A 14,674-nucleotide genomic window follows, 5' to 3' on the forward strand; every position below is an offset into this window, starting at 1 on the left:
GAGACTTTGTTGAGGAATAACTACTCTAGTCAGAAGGGCAGCTGAAATATAGATCAGTAAAAGTGACCACGACAGCTGTCAGATTGTCGCTAAAAAAGCCAACTCGTTCACCAAGGTTCTCCGGGGAAGGAAACCTGCCGTCCTTACCGAATCCGGGCCTACACGTGACTCCAGTCCCATACCAATGCGGTTGATCCTTCCCTGCCTTCCAAAGTGGCCACTGCAAGCCGCTCGGTTGTATCTAGGGGGTGGACAATAAATGCCGGCCTTGCCAGCGATGTCCACATCCCAAGAATCAATTAAAATGCAAGTGCCGTTCAAAGTGTTGAAAACCTAGATTTCGTAGAATCGTGGACAAGTCACAGCACAGAAGGCGGCCATTTGCCCACCGTGCCTGTGCTGCCTCTTTGAAACGAGCAGTTTGCTTGAGGAGTCCTTGGTTCCGTGCCCCCTCATGGAAGATAATGTTGACTTCTGTTGATCTGACCTGATATGAACCCAAAGTGGCATGTAAATAAGGTAGGATAACTGGCATGCGTATTGCATTGAGAAATGCCTGTGCCCTGGAAGCGGCGCATCTCATTTGAGAATAGAACCAGGAATAATCCAGCTCTCAGCAGAGGCATTCTGGTTTGAAGTAAGTTACTGGTTACCTTTCAGGTGATTGGATTAGATCCACACTTTCTAAGGAGAAAGTACAAGGGCACTATTTATTCCCGCTATATTCATGGGCCCTAACCAGCCCTACACTGGGATTGTCCAAGCTCACAGGTTTTTTTTGTTTGAAGAGTGCACATAACTCGGAGGAACATAACTGAGAAAATATGAGAGGTTAATAAGACTTCTACAGTAAAAAGAGGCTTTAAATAATTTCTTAACTGGGGGGAGTGGGTGGTTTCCAATGTCCTTGGTTCCTGGATCAACAGAGGAGGAGAGCGGGGGCATCAATGTGCGGAGCCTAACTTAGAAAACGCTAGATATGTCACTGTACTTCCTCCAATATTTTCCTACTCATATCACTGGGCAGAATCTGTGTTTCTGACTTGCAGACTTGGGTTACAAATGTTTGTTTAACATTAGCACCTCATCGTTGGTTCCCCGGGTGTGTACAACAGAGCTCATTTCTCCAAGCGCACTTCACGGTAACTTGGTTCCACCGTAGCCAAGTCATGGCCATCGTTCTGGTGCCCAATCAATACTTTCAATTAGTTGGCAACTAGTAACGTAAATCACCCCTGTATGGCACTGGCTCTTTCGCCAGAGGTTGAGCTCCATACAAGTAATTGCCTCAGTCTTCATACACTCCGAGATCCATCGATGTACAAACAGGGTCCTCCTTAGAACAACAGAATATAATCTGCATCCGACCACTGACTTTGATTAAACAAGGCGGAGCAAGAAGCACAGAACTCAGCAATCACCTTGAGGGGGAATCAATGTTGGCTGATGTCATTGCAAGTCAATAATATTGGTCTACCGTTAGTTCATTAACTCTCCGCACTAATACCTGTCCAACTGAAGTGCTGATTTCCAATATTTAGAAGGCTGTCTCGCAAGAGTCCACGGGTTGAACAGAGTGTGTGTGCGAGTTTGAGCAGCATCTGGTAAAATCCTGCTGGAATAATAGTTACACCAGTCAGGAAGGGATGAACAGGCTGGGTCTCCTTTCACTTGAAAAAAGAAGGCTGAGGGGTGACCGAAGAGAGATCTTTAAAATTCTGAAAGGTTTTGATAGAGTGGATACAGAGAGAATGTTCCACTTGTGGGGAAGAGCAAAAATAAAGGCCATCAATATAAGATAGTCACCAAGAAATTCAACAGGGAATTCAGAAGAAACTTCTTCACCCAGAAAGTGATGAGAATGTGGAACTCACTACCACAGGGAGTGGTTGAGGCGAATAGTATAGATGCATTTAAGGGGCGGTTAGATAAGCATATGACGGAGAAATGAATAGCGGGTTATGCGGAAAGATTTAGATGAGGAAAGACAGGAGGAGGCTCGAGTGGAGCATAAACGCCGGCATGGACTGATTGGGCCGAATGGTCTGTTTCTGTGCTGTATATCCTACGTAATCTAAGCAAAATGCTGCAATTTCCACTTTTGCCTCAGAAATTAGAAGCTCAACAGTTGCTTCCAGTCTGACTGACCGCCTGAAATATGGAAGGCAACGCAAGGAAAATCTATACCTTTCCAAATCTTCACTTGGCATAAGAATGTAAGAATATAAGAATTAGGAGCAGGAGTAGGCCATACGGCCCCTCATGCCTGCTCCGCCATTCAATGAGATCATGGCTTATTTTGACCTCAACACTTTCCTGCCCGATCCCCATATCCCTTGATTCCCCTGGAATGCAAAAGTCTATCTGTCTCAGTCTTGAATATACTCAACGACTGAGCATCCACAGCCCTCTGGGGTAGAGAATTCCAAAGATTCACCACCCTCTGAGTGAAGAAATTCCTCCTCATCTGTCGTAAATGGCTGACCCCTAATCCAGAGACTGTGCCAAGTTCTTGACTCTCCAGCTAGTGGAAAAAAAAAACTCCCAGCATCTACCTTGTAAATCAACCCTCAGAATTTTTGTACATATCAATGAGATCGCTTCTCATTCTTCTAAACTCCAGAGAGTATTTCAGATCATGATGATGGGAAGATTTCCTGAAGGTCACCATAGCAGAGAGAGTGTTCTTTGCCCACGTATGTCCTACTTGATATCCTTCTGAGCAATGAAAGCAAATCTGACATGTCTAATCGGGAGTAGGATGGGTAGATTTGAACATACGCACTTAAAAGTCAAGAGATAACAGTGACTCCCTTCGACTGGATTGTCTGAGGAACGTTGGGAATCAAAGGGAAAGGTGGGCACCGTTTAGCAATCCTCTCCGAGGACAGTTAGGCCATCCGAGATGATTTCCCAGAGCATCAGATTCCTCAAGCAAAACTCTTTCCGTCATTTGAGCATGCCTGTTAAGTCTGCTTCTGAATGCCTGTTCCAAAGGATTCGGATCCTCCATACAGACCACACCACCTTGGGTATGACCGATTGCTGCCTCAAAATTTGCGGATGATACCAAATTGGGGGGTGGTTAATACAGAGGAGGACTGCGACAAAATATAGGAAGACATTAATAAACTTTCAGAATGTGCGTGTAATTGGCAAATTAACTTCAATATAGGGAAGCGTGAGGTAACACATTTTGGTAGGAAGAATAAGAAAGCTACATACTCCTTAGAAAATGAGTGTCTAATAGGGGTAGAGGAACAGGGGATCTGTGGTTACAGATACACAGATCACTAAAAGTAGCGACACAGGTTAATAAGGCAACACAAAAAACAAACAAAGCACTAGAGGTTAATTTCTGGAGAGATAGACTTGAAATGCAGAGAAGTTACGTGAAACTTGTACAGAACCTTGGTCAGACCACACTTGCGAGTACTGTGAACAGTTCTGGTTTCCATATTATAAAAAGGTTATAGAGGTACTGCAGAAGGTACAAAAAAGATTTACATGGATGATACCAGAACTGAGAATTTATACCCATCAGAAAAGACTGAACAGGCTGGGGCTCTTTTCTCGAGAAAAGAAAAGGCTGAGGGGTGACCTGATAGAACTTTTAGATTATGGAAGGGTTAGATGTAGAGAGGATGTTTCCACTTGTGGGTGAGATCAGAACTAAGGGCCATAAATAGAAGAGTCACTGATAAATCCAATAAGGAATTCAGGAGAAACTTCTTCATCCAGAGGGTGGTGAGAATGTGGAACTCACTACAAGGAGCAGTTGAAGCGAATAGTATAGATGCATTTGAGGGGAAGCTGTTAGGCACATGAGGGAGAAAGGAATAGAAGGACATTTAAATGGAGTAAGATGAGAAAGCGTGGGAGGGGGCTCTTGTGCAGCATGGGCCAGTTGGGCCGAATGTACTGGAGTACTGCGTGCAGTTCTGGTCGTTGTATTCTAAAAATGACATAGAGGCACTGGAGAGGGTGCTGAGAAGATTTACAAGGATGATACCAGAAATGCGAGGGTGTACATATCAGGCAAGGATGAACAGGTTGGGTCACTTTTCTCTTGAAAAAAAACTGAGGGGTGACTTAATAGAGGTCCTTAAAATTATGAAAGGTTTTGATCGAGTGGATACAGAGAGAATGTTTCCACTTGTGGGGAAGAGTATAACTAGAGGCCAACAATATAAGATAGTCACCAAGCAATCCAATAGGGAATTCAGAAGAAACTTCTTTACCCAAAGAGTGGTGAGAATGTGGAACTCGCTGCCACAGGGAGTGGTTGAAGCGAATAGTATAGATGCATTCAAGGGGAGGCTAGATAAACACATGAGGAAGAAAGGAATAGAAGGCTATGCAGATAGATTTAGATGAGGAAAGATGGGAGGAGGCTCGAGTGGAGCATAAACGCCAGCATGGACTATTTGGGCCAAATGGCCTGTTTCTGTGCTGTATATTCTAAGTAATTTCCTGTTTCTGTGCTATGAGTACTGTGTAACTATGTAAATGTTGCTTATTGGGGAAGAATGGAAGCCAACACAACAGCAGAACTTCCTGGCTCTTCTGTGAACAGTACCATGGGATCTTTAACGTCCAAACTCCCGGGCACGACGTAACACCCAAGAACAAATGTAGAGGAATGTAACCTTGCGTTGGACGGTGACATTCGGGATGTGTTGCAAGAAAATAGTTCATCATTTTTTTTTTAAAGCACCTTCTTTCGCCAAACTTGTGTCAGCTCAAAGACGAGGAGTGATTTTCTGGAGTTGCTTTCCCATCACAAGGAAGGTGCCTGTGATCTCCCGAGATAGGCGCTGGGTGAGCGTGTGCTGAAACCGGGCCCTGTGTTGTTGGGACTGAAACGGACGATAGGCGGGGTGGGATGGGGGGCGGGGAATCTAAGAAACAATGACAATGTGAAGTAACCTTCTTAAAGGGGCAGCACACCCACATTTGGATGGCGTGGCTGAACCTTATTTGGTGTGGATCGTATCAAATGTGATGAAGAGTGATAGTTTGACACCTGGTCCCCGTAAGAGTTGGAAGAGATTCACGTATTGCCCGGTCAAGCAAACCATTCTGTCTGCATTTGCCTCTTTCAGAAGAGAGCACGGATCGTGGGTGAATAGTGAACGCGGTTGTACCACTGTCTGGATGGAGTGAAATTATTGGGCTAATGGTCATTTATTGCCCTTGCTTGTATATTAACATAATAGATTTTCCACATTCTCTTGCGAACCTTGCCCTCACCCACCCCACCGCCGCCCCCCCCACCTCATCCCCGCCCAGCCCATTCATGTACTGCTCCTAACTATAAACGCTGGCATCCAGGAACAATGAAACAAGATCCTCCCTCTGATTTCTCCAACCCCTCCTTCCCACAGGAAACTGTCTTGCCTCAGCTCAGAACCCCAACAGAAAAGCTCATCGTGGATCAAGAACTCATCAGGTGGCAAATTCAGCGGCCTAGTGATTAAGCCGCCGATACCCTGCCTCACTGGGCTGTCAATTCCGTAAATTAAACGAGCACAAGGCTTTGGATCTATTCCACTGGTAAATAACGTCTAAGAATAATCAAGGCGTCTGGTCGAACGTTCAGCCGGGACAGCCAAAGATAGCCGGACACTGAAACAAATACTAGCCCGCTAAACACGTACAATAAATGGACAGCTTTATCTTCATTAAAGCCTTTAGATTATGGGTTTTCTTACTTTTAGAATTGGAATACAGGGTACTGGAAAAACGGAAGGCTTAAAGGCCGAGGGAAACTGCCGGCAGGAAATGGCGGATGATTCTAACGCAGGAACGCTTAGCGAGAGTTGGTCCGTCTAAAATTCCTCCCTCTGCTACCTTCGCAGGAGCCTCAGGCAGCTTAGTTTAAACTGGTTGGCAACTCTTGTGAAAAGAGTAGAAGAAGGGGTGAATTTCAGTAGGAATTCACTTGGTTACAATCGCCCGCCATCACCTCCAGGTTTACGACACGCCATCTTCAGCAACCTCCATTGCCGACACCCGGAAATCTGAACTCAATTGGTAATCAAAAGCTGACACTTAATGGACTGCGATTATTTCTTCAACAGTTTAACCAGCAGATGCAAACAGAATATCATAGGTTCAGCTCTTACAGAGTCACAAAGCTTCATTAATCTTAGCAGAACCAATCTGTATGAACAGCACAATCTCTACGAATTGTACCAGCGTTTTTTTTTTAACAACAAATAAAAAATAACCAGGTCATACAAGAGAAAACATTTAACAGAATTATTATTATTATTTTTTTTTTAAAGTCACGCTTTCCATTAGAAAAAAAAATGGCAGTTTACAGAACCTCCACCTCGGTGCGATGGGGCCTTCCTCAGGAGTCTTGCGGGTTCGGGAGGTCAAAGATAATGGGCGGATTTACTGGCTGGAAGCTGACTGTACACGTGGAGGCGTTTATGTATGTGGTGTAGCCGTCTGTCATAATTCCGTAACCTGCGGAGGGAAAGGAGGGTAACCCCCGGAGTTAGCTTCACATGAGAACATAAGAATTAGGAGCAGGAGTTGGTCATTTGGCCCCTCGAGCCTGCTCCGCCATTCAATAAGATCATGGCTGACCTATCTCAACTCCACTTTCCTGCACTGTCCCCATATCCCTTGATTCCTTTGATATCCAAAAGTCTATCGATCTCTGTCTTGAATATACTTAACGACTGTGCCTCCACAGCCCTGAGGTAGAGAATTCCAAAGATTCACCACCCTCTGAGTGAAGAGGTTTCTCCTCATCTCAGTCCTAAATATTTGACCCCTGATTCTGAGGCTGCATTTAGGGTTAGGATTAGGGTGACCCCCTGGTTCACGACGGGGACACACACATGCATCACGCACCGCCGAACCAGTCCACGCTCCGAGGGTCTGCACCCTCTCAGCTCGCCCAATACCCTCTCTCCCCCCTTTCCCACCACACACAAAAAAGTACAGAGAGATTCCCAATTTGCAGAAGCTTGCACTTTACCGCAGCTTTCTGTGGACTCCAGGTCACTCTGTGAGGTTGCAGTCTAGCAGGCATCCCATGCAGCCAGCGGTGGGATTGGGTGCTGGGAGAGGGAGGAGGGGGGTGACACGGTCATTGTTGTGGGGGTGGAGGGGGGGGGGGGGGGCTGCGAATCTGCACCAACCAGGAATCTTGTGCATTCCCCACGTCCTTCGCCCCACCATGGCTGAGCCTTCAGTTGCCGAGGCCCAAAGCTCTGGAACTCCCTCCCTAAACTTCTCCGCCTCGCTACCTCTCTTTCCTCTTTTAAGATGCTCCTCAAAACCTACCTCTTTAACCAAGCTTTTGGTCACCTGTCCTAATATCTTTTACCTCCTCCCTTCCCATTGTCCAGGGTCTCAAACGCTCCTTCCAGATTAAAACAGCGATTTACTTGTACAGATTTACAGTGCACTGTATTCGTTGCTCATGCAGGTTGAGCAACCACTTCGTGGACCACCTCTGTTCAGTCCACAAGCATGACTCCTGAGCTTCCGGTCGCCTGTCACTTTAATTCTCCACTCCACTCCCAATCTGACCTCTCCATCCTCGGCCTCCTACACTGTTCCAACGAAGCTCAAGGAACAGCACCTCATCTTTCCTTTAGGCACTTTACAGCCTTCTGGACTCAACATCGAGTTCAACAATTTCAGCCCATAACCTCTGCCCCCATTTTTTTTTCATCTCACATAGCAACTGTCGCTGATTCTGTCATTCTCAATTAAACCCTATCTAGATTCATCTTTTGTTTCTTTACTTGTCCCATTACCTTCTCCTTTTGCCTCGCACCACCATCTCTTGTGTCTTCAGCACTGCCCTGGGAGTGTCAGCCTACATCAGGTGCTCAAGTCTCTGGAGTGGGACTTGAACTCAGTGTCTTGGCCAACATTCCTCTCTCAAACCTCATCGGAAAATATAAATTATCTGGCCGTTCATTTCATTTGCTGTTGGTGGGGCTTTGCTGTGTACAAAATGGCGGCTGCTTTTCCCCACAAAACAGCAACTGCGTTTGAAGAGAAATCTATTTGGATTGGACGGCGATATATAAAAACAAAGGCAATTCTTCAAAGTGGTTACCATTGATCGAGCAGAGCAATGTTTGCAATAGGTTGTTTCATTAAAGTCGGTGACGAAGACTCAATAGAGAAAGGGCCATTGAGCCCCACTGATTAGTTTTGCTCATTTGACTTTAATCTATATTCTTCAAGAGAAAAAAAAGGGCGGTGGGGGTGGGGGGGGGTCGCGTCTTTAGCAATTTCCCAGGTTTCCAATTACCTAAAGGTAGGTCACGATTAAAATTTTATACAATTGTCGTAACTTGGTGTCTGTGTGCTGAAGCCTTGTGTAGCCTGTGGGCAGTAAACCCACACCTGAACTGCAAGATTAACTCCGCATTGCCTTTGTTCCAGTTTAAACAAGGTGTTATGCAAGGCAGCGTTATGATTAATGAATGACTTCAGCCATTGTATGTCATCACTACCCACATTGAAGAAGAAACTTGCATTTATCCAGCATCTCAGCATATCCTCAGGGTGTCCCAAAGGGCTTCACAACCCACACCTCTGAGGTGTGATCGCTGTTGGTTTCTGGGCAAACACTGGCGCACAGCAGGATCCCACAAACAGCAAAGACTGAATGACCTGATTTCAGTGGTGCTGGTTTGAGGGAGAAATGTTGTCCCAGAAGACTCCCCCTGCCAATAGTGACATGGCATCTTTTACACCAATGGAGCCTCAGTTTAACATGGCATCCAAATAGACAGCATTTCCTACAGTGCAGCCCTCCCTCAGCGCTGCTCTGGGGGTGTTAGCCTGGATTATGTGCTCAAGTCGCTGGAGCAGAACCCGAACCCATGACCTTCTGACTGGGAGGCAAGAGTGCTACCCACTGAGCCACAGCTGACGTCAATTTTTGCACTCTAGGAGAATCAAGGGATATGGGGATCGGGTGGGAAAGTGGAGTTGAGGTCGAAGATCAGCCATGATCTTATTGAGTGACGGAGCAGGCTTGAGGGGCTGAATGGCCTACTCTGGCTCCTATTTCTTATGTTCACCACAGAGGCACACTGTTGGGTTCAGAATAAGCGGTGGAAAGGAGAGGGGCGTGGGTGGGGGGTGGATGGAATCAGGGATTAAGCTAACAAAAGCCAACATGGATCCTAGTGTTTATGTTGCAAGTATTCCATTGAATATAGAAGGTTAAGGTGCAATTTGATTGAGGGTTAGAGGATATTGAAAGGAATTTGTAGGGTAAATAGAGAGGGAAGTGTTTTCTGCTGGTGGGGAGTCTAGGACAAGGAGACATAGTCTTAAAATCAGAGCCAGGCCATTCAGGAGAGGAGTTAGGAAACAATTCTTCATGCAAAGGATGGTAGAAGTGTGCAACTCTCTCCCACAAAAAGCAGCAGATGCTAGCTCACTTTATCATTTTAAATCTGAGATCGATAGATATTTGCTGGACAAGGACACGGAGCCAGGGCAGGTGGATGCAGTTACGATACGGATCAGCCGTGATCTCATTGAACGGCGGACGAGGCTCGAGGGGCTGAATGGCCTCCTCCTCCTGTGGAAGTACACTGAGGCCAGCCATGGTCAGAGGAGCGGGGGTTGAGTGACCCAAGCGAACGTGTCCCGTACTGAATCAATGGCCACCCGAGAACCAAAGTGATTGACTGACGATTCAGGAAAATCGAGCAATTCTATTCAATTAGGACAATCTGGGGAAACGGTGCTGGTAGTCAGCAGCCGTCCATATCTTTGAACATTGGAGAATCTGAGGGGTTCTAGTTTGGTTTTCCGATATACTGGCATTGGAGGCAGTTCAGAGAAGGTTCACTAGGTTGATTCCTGAGATGAGGGGGTTGACTTATGAAGAAAGGTTGAGTAAGTTGGGCATACACTCTTTGAAGTTTACAAGAATGAGAGGTGATCTTATTGAGACATACAAGATACTGTGGAGGCTCGACAGGGTAGATGCAGAGAGGATGTTTCCACTCGTGGGGGAATCTAGAACTAGGGGGCATAGTTTCAGAATAAGGGGTCGCCCATTTAGAATTGAAATGAGGAGACATTTCTTCTCTCAGAGGGTTGTAAATCTATGGAATTCTCTGCCCCAGAGAGCTGTGGAGGCTGGGTCATTGAATATATTTTTGAGCGATAAGGGAGTCAAGGGTTATGAGGAGCGAGCAGGGAAGTGGAGTTCAGGATCAGATCAGCCATGATCTTATTGAATGGCGGAGCAGGCTCGAGGGGCCAAATGGCCTACTCCTGCTCCTGTTTCTTATGTTCTAAATGTCTGATGGCTCTACAAGTGATGACTCACAAGGAGTCCACACATCGGGTGGCTGGTGAACCAGACTGATCCCAGGAGCTGGTTACTGAATCTGTCTGATAGTTCAATCCTTCTGGATATACCTTTAGTATACAGTGGCAGCTGTGGCTCAGTGGGTAGTACACTGGCCTCTGACTCAGAAAGTTGTGTGTTCAAGTCCCACTCCAGAGACTTGAGCAGAAAAAAAATCTTGGCTGACACTCCAGTGCAGTGCTGAAGGAGTGCTGCACTGTTGGAGGTGCTGTCTTTCGGATGAGGCATTAAACCTCTGCCCTCTCTCAGGTGAATGTAAAAGATCCCATGGTACTATTTGAAACAATAGCAGGGGAGTTCTCCCTGGTGTCCTAAGCTAATATTTATCCCTCAATCAACCTAACAAAAAAACAGATTATCTGGTCACTATCATATTGCTGTTTATGGGAGCTTGCCATATTACAACAGTGATGGCACTCCAAAATTACTTTGTTGACTGTAAAGCACTTTGAGGTGGTCGTGGAAGGCGCTATAGAAATCCAAGTCTTTCCTTTATGCAAGTATTTGACATTTTAAGCAGCAATCTCTGTAACAGGAATTGCTCCCAGTATGTGTGTGTGATTGGAAATGCAAATGAGTCTTGCCACCAAGATGACTTCAAATTATTGACTGCCCAGACCGGTTTTCAAAACAAGAGTGATTCCTCAGCACTTCAAAATGAAATTCAAATGGCGGATTCCTTCATTAAAAGATTCACAAGCACGCGAGTGCCCATTGCAGAGATGTGAAAGCAAATGCCGATTAATCATTCAACAGTTACCCTGTGACAGTGTTGACTGCATTAAGCCTGCAAGTAAATTTAGCCAAAAATCACCCAGCGCCTCACGTCACTGTGGCAGGCTCGGCACTCTGAGCGCAGCTTTGAATTCTACTTTAAATATTAACTGAGTTTAATTATTTACCCTGCGTTCCTCCAACTTTGGCTTTTTGTCCATCCCCCCTCCCAGCCACCCACTCCCTTCACTCCACCATCGGCGGCCGTGCCTTCAGCAGTCTTGGCCCTGAGCTCTGGAACTCCCTCAATAACTCTCTCCATCTCCCTTAAGTCTCTCCTTAAAACCCACTCCTTTGATCAAGATCGCCTGTTCTGGGGTCTTCATTGCCTCAGTCAGTTTTTTTGTTTGATTACACTCCTGTGAAGCGCCTTGGGACGTTTTTCTATGTTAAAGTCGCTATACAAATGCAAGTTGTTGTTAGTCTACCATTTTTTTTCCCTCCAGACCCTCGGCAGTGGTACACTGAAGATTATTCGGGTTGCTTTAACACTTGCCTGCCCAGTTACACAGCCGCTCTCCCACATTTAAATGTTGAGAGAGTGCAGTGTTGACCTAGTTAGAAATGGAAATTTGACAGCTGGTATCTCTGTATGCCACTGGACCAAGACCTAGTTCTGTCAAGCCCGTCTGGTGGCTGGTGTGCAACGGTCACCACACGTTAAAAAAATCCATGCACAGGCATCTTCCACCCTTTAACATGTAGTTCGGAACCTGTAATATCAGGTCCTTCATTGAAACACCTATGAACTCATCCTTTTTTTGGCGTAGAAGCAAGTCATCCTCAATACGAGGGACTGCCTATGATGATGATGACGGGGCTAGTCTGTCTGTATTTCTTTCTGTATGGGCCTAGTTTATAATTGGACAGTTGGTATCACTCTGTACAAGGCTGGTCTGCCATTGGTCAGTTTGTATCTCACTCTGTGCTAGGCTAGTCTGTCATTGGACAGTTTGTATCTCTGTCTAGAGCTGCTCTGCCAGTGGTCAGTCAGTATATCTCTGTACAGAGCTGTTCTGCCATTGGTCAAACGGTATATTTCTGTACAGAGCTGCTCTGCCATTGGTCAGTCGGTATATCTCTGTACAGAGCTGTTCTGCCATTGGTCAAATGGTATACCTCTCTGTTCGGAGCTGGCCTGTCATTGGACAGTTATTCCCCACTCCTGGTGGGCACCGCTGGTCACTGGGACCCCGTGCTGGGAAATCCTGAATATGCAAACCGCGATTTCCCATCATGCGGTCCCTGTGGGAGCATGGAATTGCTTCCGATATTCAGTGGAAACACATGGGCTGTTGGTGTTTCACAGCCCAACCCCTCACGGGCTCTGTCAGACTGGCAACAGCATTGCTACCGGTGGTAGGTTAATATCCCCAAATACACATAGGGGGTCAGGAAACCTCGCTCCTTGTTGTCCTGCCCTCAGAAAATGTCTGCTATAATTATTCGTGTATTTGTGTGAATCCCTTTGCTGGGAATTTTGACCTATTCCACCTGAGCGCAGATGGGAATGTTGTGCAGCGGAGGTTAACATTGCCATTCACGACTGTGGAATAAACGGTGTATGTGGGAGTGCAACAGGAATATGCTAAGCATTTGTGTGTGAACTTTGCTAATCAGAATTTCTACCCTGTAATCTCGCCCCAGGGCACAACTATTTTCGCTATTTCACACAGCTTGCTAGGAGTCAAGTCTTCAGCGTGAAGCTGGGGTTCGAAGGTGAAGGAATAATTGGATCAGGGCACGCAGACGTAATGCAGTTTCCATTTTAAAGTCATCTGTAGGAACAGGAGGAGGCCATTCTGCCCCTTGAGCTTGTTCCACCATTGATTTCGATCATGGCTGACCTGCATCTTAACTCCATCTACCCGCCTTGGTTCCATAACCCTTAATATCCTTACCCAACCAAAATCTTCAATCTCAGTTTTGAGATTTTCAATTGACCCAAACCTCAACAGCTTTTTGGGGGAGAGAGTTCTAGATTTCCATTGCCCTTTGTGTGAAGAAGTGCTTCCTGACATCATCCATGAACAGCTTAGCTCTGATTTTAACGTTATGCCTCTTGTTCTAAACTCCCCCACCAGAGGAGATAGTTTCTCTGTCTACCCTCTCATTAATCTTATTTTTTAATATTTCCATTATAAATGATTATGTCTACATTTATAATGGGAACTGGGGGTACAGTAGTATAGTAGTTATGTTATTGGGTTAATAATCCAGAGGTCTGGACTAATGATTTGTGGGACATGAGTTCAAATTCCACCATGGCAGCTGAGGAATTTAAATTTAGTTAAAACGTAAATCTGGAATTAAAACGCTGGTATCAGTAATGGTGACCATGAAACCCCTGGATTGTTGTAAAAAAAACCCATCTGGTTCATTAATGTCCTTTAGGGAAGGAATCTGTCTTCCTTACATGGCCTGGCCTATATGTGACTCCAGATTGTTAAGTTGACTCTTAACTATCCTCTGAAATAGCCCAGTCTTTCCTTTTTCTTCATTACCAATAGTACTGGGCAAGGGTTAAAACATCAAACAAAGTCCAGCAGCCCTGTTGTTTGGGTACAGTACCGGAGTTGTCATAGTGATGGACCAGTAACCCAGAGATCAAGAGTTCAAAATGCCACCATGGCAAGCTGTGAAGCTGCTAATTTGTGGAGCCCACATCAGAAAAATGACCAGGAAAGCTGCCAACTTGTCATGAAACCCAACTAGTGCCTTTGAGGGAAGGGAACCGGCTTCTCCCGTCCGCCGATTCCAGTCCCACTCCTAAAGAGTTGTCCGCTAACTTCCTTCGAAGTGGCCTAGCAAGCTGTGTAAAAGAAGGAATCGCTCAAGAGAGGTGTCATGTCTGTAAGCTTGTAAAGTTTGTAGCTCCACACTGTGGATGTGGACGAATTGTGTACTGCAATTGCAGAGTTAATGATTAAAAAGAACCAGGCAGATTTCTGGAGGCTTCCGAGAGAGCTGCCTGCCATGTTAGGAAGCTGTGTGTGCTGTGCTCTGTGAATATATCACAAGAGGAAATGCTCACTAACCACCAATCATAGAATCACAGAAATTTACAGCAGGGAAGGAGGCCATTTCGGCCCATCGTGTCTGCGCCGGCCGACAAAAAGCTATCCAGCCCAATCCCACTTTCCAGCTCTTGGTCCATAACCCTGTAAGTTACGGCACTTTAAGCACACAACCAAGTATCTTTTAAATGTGGTGAGGGTTTTTGCCTCTACCACCCTTTCAGGTAGTGAGTTCCAGACCCACACCACCCTCTGGGTGAACTCATTTCCCCTCAAATCTCTTCTCAACCTCCTACCAATTACTTTAAATCTATGCCCCCTGGTTGTTGACCCCTCTGCTAAGGGAAATGGATCCTTCCTATCCACTCTATCTAGGCCCCACATAATTTTATACACCTTAATTAAATCTCCCCTCAGCCTCCTCTGTTCCAAGGAAAGTAACCCCAGCCTATGCAATCTTTCCTCATAAAGTATTCCAGTCCCGGCAACATCCTCATAAATCTCC

At 45.8% G+C, this 14,674-nt stretch overlaps 1 protein-coding gene across 1 annotated transcript in view; it reads right to left on the reverse strand.

Annotated features, from left to right (window-relative positions):
- Positions 1–6,358: 6,358 nt before the first annotated feature.
- LOC139279471 (metallophosphoesterase MPPED2) overlaps positions 6,359–14,674 on the reverse strand; it is a 221,330-nt gene continuing 213,014 nt past the window's right edge. The window contains exon 6 of the mRNA XM_070898601.1: positions 6,359–6,477. Coding sequence (XP_070754702.1) covers positions 6,359–6,477 — 119 coding nt within the window. The remainder of the gene's footprint in view (positions 6,478–14,674) is intronic.

Source organism: Pristiophorus japonicus, chromosome 14 (assembly GCF_044704955.1).
Source record: "Pristiophorus japonicus isolate sPriJap1 chromosome 14, sPriJap1.hap1, whole genome shotgun sequence".
Taxonomy (NCBI): domain Eukaryota; kingdom Metazoa; phylum Chordata; class Chondrichthyes; family Pristiophoridae; genus Pristiophorus; species Pristiophorus japonicus.